Below are 12971 nucleotides of genomic sequence, written 5' to 3' on the forward strand. Positions count from 1 at the left end.
TTATTCAGTTTGTTGTCTTTTGTACCGAAATAAACAGTTTATAATTTTCTTTCAGACGATTGTATTTAGTAAATCTTAGAAGTTCGTGAGCATTGTGACACCAATCTTGGATAGAGGATTATGTTAAACTTTCTGCATTTCTATTCAGTTTTATATAAGTTAAGACTTCTGCTTGAAATTTTTTATTATGTTGCCTTTATTACATGTTGATAATTATGGAAAAGAATATGTATTAAATGGAAGGTAATTTAAGTTGGCTTGCCTAGCTCCTATTAGTAGGCGCCATCACGACCCGAGGGTTGGAAATCCAGGTCGTGTCAATTAGTGACTTTGATCTATTGCTTTGTCCATTTCACTTATTAGTTAGTTCTAAATTAATTTTCTGCTAAAGCGTTTTGCTTTAGTTTATGAGCTCTTTGAAGAAATATATCAACTGGATTGTTTGTGAATCTTCATGACACTAATAGATATTGTTACACCTGATTTTATTTTCTAAAAAAATTTAATATCATAAAGATCAAACTTTTACATGAGTTACTAGAAAGAATTGTAATAAATGTATAAAGTATTTGACAACTCAAATATGTTGGACTTTACGTCTTACTAGTGCTTATGAGATGTTGTCTATGGCTTTATACATACGAAGGTCTAAGTTAGGGATTATATTTTTTTTATCGGTACATTTAAATATTTATTTTTCTTCCATTGTTAGAGCTATAATGAGCCTTTAGATACTGCATTCCTGCTAGTGTTTAGTTTTAGGTGAAGAAATATATTTCTATCAAGTTCTTAGTTTCATACGAAAGATAAAGTTTGCAGTGATAGCACGCCCAACTCAATTAGAGGTTTTGTTGTTATAAGGTTCATGTGCTTATTTGTTAAGTGTATTTCTTCTGATTTTGTTCGTCAGATGTTAGGAATTGCTTCAATCATATAAATGAAAAAAAGAATCCTACCAATCCTATTTGAGGTAAATCCGTCAATTTCTTTCAATTTGATATTGTTGCTTAATATTTAATGATTTCTCGTAGATTTTTTCTGTATCCTATTTGATTGGCTATTAATAAGTGAAAGTTTGTTTGATTTGACTTTCATCAATACTTATCCTTAAAAGTCAATTTTGCTGCCCTTCTTTACATCATTGCAACAAAGAGCTTTGTTTGCTCCCCAACTTGATGGTATAAGATATTAGAATTTCTTTTAGTTTAATAATACATTTATGGCATATCATATAGTTTCCTGCTCGAAACCGTGTATCTATATGTACGCTTAAGTTGGATTTATTCATGAGGCATATTTGGGGTCTTTGTTATTTGATTGTAGTGCTTGAGTACAATAATACAAGACAAATAATATGAAGTTTTGTTAGTTATTAAACAATTTTGACTGCAATCCTGATATTTCATAATATTTATAAGCAAATCAAACAATAGCTTCTTGGTCTTGGGATCAAGCATAGCCCACCATGTAGAAATATTAAGTGTTCACCATTTGCTATCCCTATTTATAAGAGGCTCAACTTTAATTATTGGGCTATCATTGTGCTTGGGGGTTGAGAAATATATAGCTCTAGCTTTAAATTATTAGTTTTTCAATAATTTACTAGAATCCTGTTTAGATATCGTTAAGGGTTCATAGATAAATCATTAGTTTGTTCATATATGTAGTTTTCTTACCAAGGGCTCTTTGTTCATATACGTTGAAGCACGGGTTCTTCTGAACCCACGACCCTATTGTTGGATCTGTCACTAGTGTTTGTGTGTATTTATTTAAGTATTTTCTTTTGATATTTTAGATAACCAATTAGCTGAGATTTACTACATTGATTTGTTCCCTTTTATCCTTGTAGTAGATGACACTCAAAGGATCAGTATGCTGTTTTGATAAAAGGAGTAACAGATTATAATGATTCTATTAAACCTACGCTCAATGGTTGTAGCAATTAAAAGAAGGTTCTTTTTTATGATACTTGATTTGTAAAAGAAAAAAGAAGATGCGCATTTTTTTTCCATATTTGGTTGATAAAGTTTCTATAGATATTATTCATCCATTTCATTTTATATATTGAGCTACTAGATAGTCTCCTATCATTAGATTGATCAATCAAGAATTGTTTTTTATTATTCTTATATCACGTTCAAGCTTTCTTATTTCAGGGAAGTGTGTAGTTGCAAAAATACAATAGTAGGTCCAAAATGTTGGCTTTACTAGCTTTTGGTGCCACGATCCTTTATCAATACTTGCACCACTTTCCAAAGGGATGTTGACTCCGAGAAGGCAAGTCTTGATCTTATCATTCATGGCAGAATCTTTCTTGTTAAATATCATTGAAAGAATTTTGGCAAAAGTTTCTTTAATAGCTGTATATGAGATCAGTCTAGCTAGGAATGTTAAGATAGAGCTAAAAAAACTCCAAAGCACTTTATCATCCATCAAACCCCTCTGGTGTTAGCATTGAAACAGGTTGAAGTAGCATTTGACTTTCGTTAAACCCCTTGTAATCTAGCCTCACCAACTCATTGACTTTTCATGTTCAGGCACAATAATCTCTTATTATCGAAGTTCATTTCTCATGCTGGCTAATCCTTGATATATCGTAAGTTGTCTCATCAGTTTGGTGTTTTATGTTTGTTGCTTATGTATTACCTTGTTCTATTTATGTTTTATATCATTTAGCTCTTCTTATTACTTAGGCTTGGCTTTTTAGTGGCTTGATGTTGTATGGGTCTCTTTTGTTATGTAGATCTTCTATGCATATCTCAAACTTGAAATTTCTGTCAATTTGAATAGCTATAACTATAAATATTTTTTAGATAACAATCAAGTTTGTTTCACTTATTGTAGTTAGCATCTTCGTCGAATATTCTATTGCATAGTTGCTTAAATAGCTAGATTTGAAATATTTAAAAATAAACTTACTTTGACAAATTATAATCCTAACTTATGAATTTGATTCTAGCAAGCTGTTTGAGGGATTTCACCTGCGTGTTGTTCATTATAGTATTTCTCAAGTTTAGTTTATTTTCTTATGGTATTTCTCACAAGCATGGTTGAGTTACTTTTAATGTCTAAACTAACAATTAGTTGTTAATGTCAACTTTAGCTTTGGGTCTTCTCTTGAAAAGCAACCAAATCTGCACTTCGTATCACCTTTCATGAGCTTCAAATTTGCTAGGTAACTGATGATGGTATTTCCAACTAGGACTTGAATGTTAAAATTTTTTATTTATCATCTTTTGTAGATGGAGTAAATGAATAAAGGGTAGATGAAACCAGCGAAGACTTTACATAAGAGTATTGGTTGATTGTTGCTGAAATTTCAAATGTTTTAGGAATCTTTTATTTTCATATATATTATGCAAAGTTATGTGCTAAATCTTGAATCGGAGAACAATATTGTATATTTTGATTTAATGGTATTATAATTTTGATATTTTGGATCATTATTTGTTTATGAATAATTCTCTTTAGAGATTTATAATAATTATCTTGTATGACGCTTTATTATATAATATCACAAGTATTTTTAGCCAAATAAAAGGGTGTATTGTTTGCAATAGGTTCCATGAACCGTTGCAATAGCATTTTAACTGTTGCTACAGCCTAATAAAACCGTTGCAATAGAAACAAAACTGTTACTATAGCATCCTAAAACCGTTGCAATAGCCATACTAACTGTTGTATCAAATGCTATTTCAACGGTTAATAACCGTCCCATTTGGCTAAAATAAGCATTACAATAGATAAGTGGAAAATCGTTACAATAGACCTATCTAATGCAACAATTGTGTGACCGTTGCAAATAACCGTTGCAGTAGTTCTATTGGCACAAGAGCGGATGTGACGGTCACTGTATCGTTGCAATAGATTAATGGAAACGGTTTCCTTATCTATTGGAACGGTTTTGGGACCGTTGCCATAGCCCTAATTTCTGGTACCTGAGGGAATTCTAAATATAAGACCACGGCTTTTTCTCTTGGCACGGGTGATGGTACACTAAGGTACCAAGGGCGATTATGTATTCCAAACGTAAATGGTCTCCGGGAAAGAATCATGACTGAGGCTCACAATTCCAAGTATTTAGTGCACCCAGGCTCCACAAAGATGTATCATGATCTTAAGGAGATCTACTGGTAGAATGATATGAAGAGGAATGTAGCGGACTTTGTGGCAAGATTTCAAAATTGTCACTAAATGAAGGCCGAACATCAAAGGCCCGATTGGCTGGCACATAACATAGAACTTCCAATGTGGAGGTGGGAGATGATCAATAGGGAATTTGTGGTAGGACTACCTCGCACTCCTCGCAAGTTTGACTCAATTTGGGTGATTGTGGATTGACTCACGAAATCAACACACTTCTTACATGTTAAGGCTACCGAAACAACATAACAATATGCTCAGTTGTATATAAGGGAAATATTCAGGTTGCATGGCACTCCAGTTTCTATCATCTCTAATCGGGGGCACAGTTCACAGCTAATTTTTGGAAGAAATTTCAGCAAGGTATGGGTACTCAGGTGAATCTTCGTACAACCTTCCATCAACAGATCGACGGGCAGGCAGAGCGGACTATTCATACGTTTGAGGATATGTTGCACGCTTATGTTCTTGACTTCAAGGGTAGTTGGGACGATCATTGCCACTCATAGAATTTGCCTACAACAACAGTTATCATGTTATCATTAAGATGGCACTGTTCGAGGTTCTATATGGTAGGAGATGTAGATCTCCCATTGGGTGGTTTGAGATTGGGAAAGCAGAGTTGATAGGGCCAGACCTCGTGCATCGGGCTGTGGATAAGGTTAAGATCATTAAGGAACGACTGAAAACTGCTCAGAGTCGTCAGAAATCCTATTCAGATGTGCGTCGAAGGGATTTGGAGTTCAAAGGGGATGACTGGATATTCTTGAATGTTTCCCCCATAAAGGGTGTAATGCGGTTTGGTAAGAAAGGGAAATTGAGTCCGAGGTATGTCGAACCGTATATAATCATTCAAAGGATTGGTCAGGTGGATTATAGGCTTGAGCTACCACTAGAGATATCATTGGTGCACCCGATGTTTCATGTGTCTATGTTAAAGAAGGTAGTTGGATACCCGACACTCATTGTTTCGGTTGAGACTATTAAGGTTAGTGAAGAATTGGCTTATGAAGAGATTCCAGTTGCCATTCTTGATAGGCAAGTCCGAAAGTTGAGAACTAAAGATATTGCCTCCGTGAAAGTGTTACTGCGAAACCAACAGGTTGAAGAGGCCACATGGGAGGCCGAGGAAGAGATAAAGAAGAAATATCCTCATTTGTCTGAATAACCATATAGTTGTGTTCTATGGAAATGTTAAGAGCTTACTTTCTATGTATTATGTTTCCGTTAAGGATGCTCCTTTTTGGTAATATAAGATTTATGACGTCATGGTTGATGTTGTTTTCATGTTGTGATACATCGTTGTGTTGTGGTTATGCTATTAGGACTAGTTTTTGGAATTCTCTGACATATGGACAGACCCAGTTATAGGGGAAACTCATCCGAAATTTCTGAAAATTTAGGGAGTTAGTCAAATTTGGAACTTTTGGTATATGAATTAAGAGCCAAATCGCTTTGGATGCCGATAGTGGATTTTGACCCTCATTCGAGGACGAATGATCCTAAGTGGGGGAGGATGTAAGGCCCGGTAAAATTTCACCTAGAACCTAGAGTTTCGTGGTGTCGAGGTAGGCTAATGTGTTTGAGGGAGTGGTACGGATTTTTTGGGTTGTACAGTGCGTCGCGGAGTTGAAGATTTTTTTTACAGAACACGACGTTTCTGCGGCCCACTATGCGACCGAAAAACCTCTTCGCGGGACGCAGATCGGACATAGAATGCAACAGGACTTAAGCTAATTTTTGGAGGTAACTATGCGGTCCACTATGCGACCGCATAACAATTTTGCGGGCCGCACATCCGTCACAGAATCAACATGAGAAAACTTTGGAGGAAGATTCTACGGCGCATTATACGACCACATAACTGATTTGCAGACCGTAGATCTGTTGCAAATTGGACACGACCAACCCAATTTTGGAGGACCATTTTCGGTCCATTGTATGGACCACATACATGTTCTGCGGTTCACTCTACGGCCGCATAATTGAGTTCGGATGGTCCATTTTCTAATTTTATAACCTGACCCTATTTCCTATAAAACAACCTTGGGGTTATTTTTACTTGTTTAATCAGATATTTAAAGAGTGAGGTGGTGAACGAGAGAGAGGGGGAAGAACTCCAACACCTACCACTTCAATACCTTGCCCAAGCCATAAAGAATTCACAAGAGAAGCTCACAAGGTCTTCATCTAAGAGGTAAGGTTCCATACCCTAGTCTCCAATTTTGAGTTTGGGTAAAAGTTGGATAATGGGGATTATAATTCTTGGGTGTGTGAGTTGTTATTTATACATGCATGTACCAACAAGGATGGTGGGGAGGTCATTGAACTAATATGGGTGAACTCTTGGTGTTGAAATGGTTATAGGATGAAGGAAATCTTGTAGAAGAACCTTGTAGTTAAGTTTCACACATAGTGTTTGATGAAATACTTAAATGAGCTGAGCCCATTGTCACGACCCATTTCCATAATAGGTCGTGATGGCACCTAACACCATTGTAAGGCAAGCCAACGCAGAAATATAAATAAGTTCTCATTTTTTTTACTTTGACCAAAATAAGTGCAACAATTCATTAAGTTAAAGTTAAACCAGGAATGAACAGTAATGTGCCAAAATAGTTATACAACCCCCAAATAATAGTCTACTAATGTGTATGCCAAGACCTGGTGTCACAAGTAATGAGAAACTAGTAGAAGGTACAAAAGAATAAAACTATCCTACTGTCAGAGGCAGAATAGACAGCAAAAGTAAAGAAAGACTCCATCAAGCTGCTGAACGGCACAGGAAGGGAGCAGCTCACCGTGGAAGTCTCGAACTAAGAGTACCAGACTGATAACCAGATGTACCTACCTCAGATCCTGTACAATTAAGTACAGAAGTGTAGTATGAGTATATAAATAATATGTACCCAGTAAGTATCCCATCTAATCTCGAAAAATTAGAGACGAGAGGTCGACTTGATACTTACTAGGGTCAAATAATATAATAAGGCGTTATGCTAAGCATGAGAGTCACAAATAATCAACAGTTTGTAGCAAGAGATAATAAGTCATGTACTGAACAATTTTTGCAGTTAACCAATTACATTTCAAGTATTTAGCATGACAAGTCATGCATAAGATTTCACATTTATATCATGTGCACATTATGCCGAGGTCGACGGCCCGATCCAACAGAAAATAAACTGTGGACTGCCAGAGGGTCAAATGGTGCTAACCATAGATGCATCTATCTCTACCTAGGCGATCAGCCCGATCCACAAATATCAAATAATATCAAGAAAACACATGAATGCGCATTTATTTCTAAGTAAATTCATACAAGTGTCCAACAAGTGTATACATTCGCTTATATTCCCTTCAAAGTCTCTAGAATATCCTAAGTGATCACATTAGCAAGAAAATATAAAGACATTCACAAATATAGCATGATACGGGTCCTAGACTACCCGGACAATTAACATAATAGTAGCTAGGCACGGACTCTCGTCACCTAGTGCGTATGTAGCCCCCACATTTAGTAGCAAATTACTCAATTGTTACACCTATGGGGACAATTCCCTCTTACAAGGTTAGAAAGGAGACTCACCTCACTCCAAAGTGCACTTCCAATACCAAGAACGAGCCCAAACCCTCAATTCGGAGCCGAACGATCCCAAACTAGTTAAATAAGGTAGGAACTAGTCAATATAAGCTCATAAGATCGAATTCTAGCTATTTAAAAAATTTCCCAACCATTAACACAAGTTTCCTACAATCCGACCCCTTGCCCACTTGCCCGGATTTTGAAATTTTCCGAAGGAAGTTGTTCTTCATAATCTAAGGATCAATAATATATGATTTCTAATTCATTTTATAACAAATTTCGTGGTTAAATCTAACATTTGTCAAAACCCTAGGCTTTGCTCGAACCCCATGATTTTTACCTTAATCCTAGTGTTTAATCTAGCCAAGACTCAAGTATTAAAAAAAGAATAGGTGGGATAAGCTTACCTCAAGATGCTAGGTGGAAGTCTCTTCTCAAAAGCTCCCAAAATGTCCAATGGAGGGGTGAAAAGTGGCAAAAAGGGACTTAGAACCCGTATTAAATGAAGCTCACTGCTTCAGCGATTTCCGCATCTGCGGTTAGGGTACCGCTTCTGTGGTCCTACTTCTGCGAGAAATCGGACGCATCTGCGGAACCGGCCAAGTGGGCTGCGATAACTTCTGCGGTTTTGAGGCCGCTTCTGCGGCTTGGGAGCCGCTTCTACGGTTTGAGCCTGGCCTGCCTTGGCCGCATCTGCGATAGGTGGACCTCTTCTGCGGTCTCGCACCTGCGGTCGACCAACCGTAGGTGCGGTTATGATAGAAGCAGATGCTTTAGCACTTCTCAAAAATTCCAACTTCACTCGAGCCTCGTCCGATTTACGTTCAGGGCTCCCAGGCCCCACCTGAACATACCGACAAGTCTGAAATCATGAAATGGACCTACTCGAACCTTCGAAACACTCAAAATAATGCATCTAATAATCACCCCCTAAAACCAATTTGATCTAACTTATGAACTTCAAGTTCTTAATTTTCCTCTAACGAGCCGAAACGCCCTTAAACTACTCGGATTGACACCAAATTTTGAGGGCAAGTCTTAAATGTTATATTGGACCTGTGTTGAGCTTCGGAACCAACATACGAACCCAATACCAACGTGATCAATCATTAATTAGTTTCTTTAAATCCTTAGAATTTCAATTTAATAATTTCTAAAACAAATTCATTACTCGGGCTAGGGACCTCGGAATTCAATTCCGGGCATACGCCCAGGTCCCATATTTTCCTACGGACCTTCTAGGACCGTCAAAACATGAATTCGGGTCCGTTTGCTAAAAATATTGACCAAAGTCAAACTTAGCCTTTTTAAGAAAATCCTAAGGAGTCAAATGAACATATTTCTGCCCAAACATCTTCCAAATCCCGAACCAACCATCCCCGCAGGTCGTAAATTAGTTAAAGCAAGCACGAGAAGTTTTATTTAAGGGAACGAGGTTCTAGAAAGCAAAATGACCAGTCGGGTCGTTACATTCTCCACCTCTTAAACAAACATTCGCCCTCGAACGGACATAGAAAAGTACCTGAGCTGTTGAATAAATGTGGATATCTGCTCCGCATGTCCTTCTCTGACTCCCAGGTCGCCTCCTCGACTGGTTGGCCCCTCTACTAGACCCTCACCGCAGAAATCCTCTTGGACCTCAACTGGCGATCGTGTCTATCAATAATGGCAATTGGCTCCTCCGCATAACCCAAACTCTCATCCAGCTAAATAGTACTGAAGTCTAACACGTGGGACAAGTCAGCATGATACTTCTGAAGCATTGATACATGAAAAACCGGATGAACTCCCGATAAATTGGGGGGTAAAGCAAGCTCGTAAGCAACCTCCCCAACTCGTCTCAACACCTCAAAGGGGCCAATAAACCTTGGTCTCAACTTGCCCTTCTTTCCGAACCTCATAATACCTTTCATTGGCAAGACTTTCAAGAGAACCTTCTCGCCAACCATGAATGATACATCACGCGCCCTCTGATTTGCATAACTCTTCTGTCTGGACTGAGCTATGCGAAGCCTCTCCTAAATCAACTTTACCTTGTCCAAGGCATCTTGTACCAAATATGTACCGTATAACTTAGCCTTACGAGGCTCAAACCAACCGATAGGAGAACGACATCGCCGACCGTATAAAGCCTCAAATGGACCAATCTCAATGCTGGACTGATAACTGTTGTTGTAAGCAAACTCTACCAAAGGCAAGAACTGATCCCACTATCCTCCAAAGTACTCAGATTGACACAAAATTTTGAGGGCAAGTCTTAAATGTTATATTGGACCTATGTTGAGCTTCAGAACCAACATACGAGCCCAATACCAATGTGATCAATCATTAATTAGTTTCTTTAAATCCTTAGAATTTCAATTTAATAATTTCTAAAAAAAATCATTACTCGGGCTAGGGACCTCGGAATTCAATTTCGGGTATACGCCTAGGTCCCATATTTTCCTACGGACCCTCTAGGATCGTCAAAACACGAATTCGGGTCCGTTTGCTAAAAATATTGACCAAAGTCAAACTTAGCCTTTTTTAGAAAATCCTAAGGAGTCAAATGAACATATTTCTTCCCAAACATTTTCCAAATCCCGAACCAACCATCCCCGCAGGTCGTAAATTAGTTAAAGCAAGCACGGGAAGTTTTATTTAAGGGAACGAGGTTCTAGAAAGCAAAATGACTAGTCGGGTCGTTACATTCTCCACCTCTTAAACAAACATTCGTCCTCGAATAGACATAGAAAAGTACTTGAGCTGTTGAATAAATGTGGATATCTGCTCCGCATGTCCTCTTTTGACTCCCAGGTCGCCTCCTCGACTGGTTGGCCCCTCTACTGGACCCTCACCGCAGAAATCCTCTTGGACCTCAACTGGCGATCGTGTCTATCAATAATGGCAACTGGCTCCTCCGCATAACCCGAACTCTCATCCAGCTGAATAGTACTGAAGTCTAACACATGGGACAAGTCAGCATGATACTTCTGAAGCATCGATACATGAAAACCTGGATGAACTCCCGATAAGCTGGGGGTAAAGCAAGCTCGTAAGCAACCTCCCCAACTCGTCTCAACACCTCAAAGGGGCCAATAAACCTTGGTCTCAACTTGCCCTTCTTCCCGAACCTCATAATACCTTTCATTGGCAAGACTTTCAAGAGAACCTTCTCGCCAACCATGAATGATACATCACGCGCCCTCTGATTTGCATAACTCTTCTGTCTGGACTGAGCTATGCGAAGCCTCTCCTAAATCAACTTTACCTTGTCCAAGTCATCTTGTACCATATCTGTACCGTATAACTTAGCCTTACGAGGCTCAAACCACCCGATAGGAGAACGACATCGCCGACCGTATAAAGCCTCAAATGGACCAATCTCAATGCTGGACTGATAACTGTTGTTGTAAGCAAACTCTACCAAAGGCAAGAACTGATCCCACTATCCTCCAAAGTACTCAGATTGACACAAAATTTTGAGGGCAAGTCTTAAATGTTATATTGGACCTATGTTGAGCTTCAGAACCAACATACGAGCCCAATACCAATGTGATCAATCATTAATTAGTTTCTTTAAATCCTTAGAATTTCAATTTAATAATTTCTAAAAAAAATCATTACTCGGGCTAGGGACCTCGGAATTCAATTTCGGGTATACGCCTAGGTCCCATATTTTCCTAAGGACCCTCTAGGATCGTCAAAACACGAATTCGGGTCCGTTTGCTAAAAATATTGACCAAAGTCAAACTTAGCCTTTTTTAGAAAATCCTAAGGAGTCAAATGAACATATTTCTGCCCAAACATTTTCCAAATCCCGAACCAACCATCCCCGCAGGTCGTAAATTAGTTAAAGCAAGCACGAGAAGTTTTATTTAAGGGAACGAGGTTCTAGAAAGCAAAATAACTAGTCGGGTCGTTACATTCTCCACCTCTTAAACAAACATTCGTCCTCGAATAGACATAGAAAAGTACTTGAGCTGTTGAATAAATGTGGATATCTGCTCCGCATGTCCTCCTTTGACTCCCAGGTCGCCTCCTCGACTGGTTGGCCCCTCTACTGGACCCTCACCGCAGAAATCCTCTTGGACCTCAACTGGCGATCGTGTCTATCAATAATGGCAACTGGATCCTCCGCATAACCCGAACTCTCATCCAGCTGAATAGTACTGAAGTCTAACACATGGGACAAGTCGGCATGATACTTCTGAAGCATCGATACATGAAAACCTGGATGAACTCCCGATAAGCTGGGGGGTAAAGCAAGCTCGTAAGCAACCTCCCCAACTCGTCTCAACACCTCAAAGGGGCCAATAAACCTTGGGCTCAACTTGCCCTTCTTCCCGAACCTCATAATACCTTTCATTGGCAAGACTTTCAAGAGAACCTTCTCGCCAACCATGAATGATACATCACGCACCCTCTGATTTGCATAATTCTTCTGTCTGGACTGAGTTGTGCGAAGCCTCTCCTAAATCAACTTTACCTTGTCCAAGGCATCTTGTACCAAATCTGTACCGTATAACTTAGCCTTACGAGGCTCAAACCACCCGATAGGAGAACGACACCGCCGACCGTATAAAGCCTCAAATGGACCAATCTCAATGCTGGACTGATAACTGTTGTTGTAAGCGAACTCTACCAAAGGCAAGAACTGATCCCACTATCCTCCAAAGTACTCGGATTGACACCAAATTTTGAGGGCAAGTCTTAAATGTTATATTGGACCTGTGTTGAGCTTCGGAACCAACATACAAGCCCAATACCAATGTGATCAATCATTAATTAGTTTCTTTAAATCCTTAGAATTTAAATTTAATAATTTCTAAAAAAAATTAATTCCTCGGGCTAGGGACCTCGGAATTCAATTCCGGGCATACGCCCAGGTCCCATATTTTCCTACGGACCCTCTAGGACCGTCAAAACACGAATTCGGGTCAGTTTGCTAAAAATATTGACCAAAGTCAAACTTAGCCCTTTTAAGAAAATCCTAAGGAGTCAAATGAACATATTTCTGCCCAAACATCTTCCAAATCCCGAACCAACCATCCCTGCTGTTCGTAAATTAGTTAAAGCAAGCACGAGAAGTTTTATTTAAGGGAACTAGAAAGCAAAATGACCAGTCGGGTCGTTACATTCTCCATCTCTTAAACAAACATTCGCCCTCGAACGGACATAGAAAAGTACCTGAGCTGTTGAATAAATGTGGATATCTGCTCCGCATGTCCTCCTCTGACTCCTAGGTCGCCTCCTCGACTGG

General features: G+C 38.9%; 1 protein-coding gene and 1 long non-coding RNA gene across 2 annotated transcripts; both read left to right on the forward strand.

Annotated features, from left to right (window-relative positions):
• The first annotated feature begins 2147 nt into the window (after positions 1-2147).
• On the forward strand, positions 2148-3380 carry LOC104234677 (uncharacterized). Its single transcript, XR_713011.2, has 3 exons — positions 2148-2277; positions 2538-2596; positions 3243-3380. It is a non-coding gene; the product is annotated as an uncharacterized lncRNA (long non-coding RNA).
• Positions 3381-4690: 1310 nt separating this feature from the next.
• Positions 4691-5311, forward strand: LOC104234678 (uncharacterized). Its single transcript, XM_009788283.1, has one exon. The coding sequence runs from the start codon at positions 4691-4693 to the stop codon at positions 5309-5311; it is 621 nt and encodes a 206-aa protein (XP_009786585.1).
• Positions 5312-12971: the final 7660 nt, after the last annotated feature.

The sequence above is a fragment of the Nicotiana sylvestris genome, chromosome 11, assembly GCF_000393655.2.
Source record: "Nicotiana sylvestris chromosome 11, ASM39365v2, whole genome shotgun sequence".
In the NCBI taxonomy this organism is placed as follows: Eukaryota; Viridiplantae; Streptophyta; class Magnoliopsida; order Solanales; family Solanaceae; genus Nicotiana; species Nicotiana sylvestris.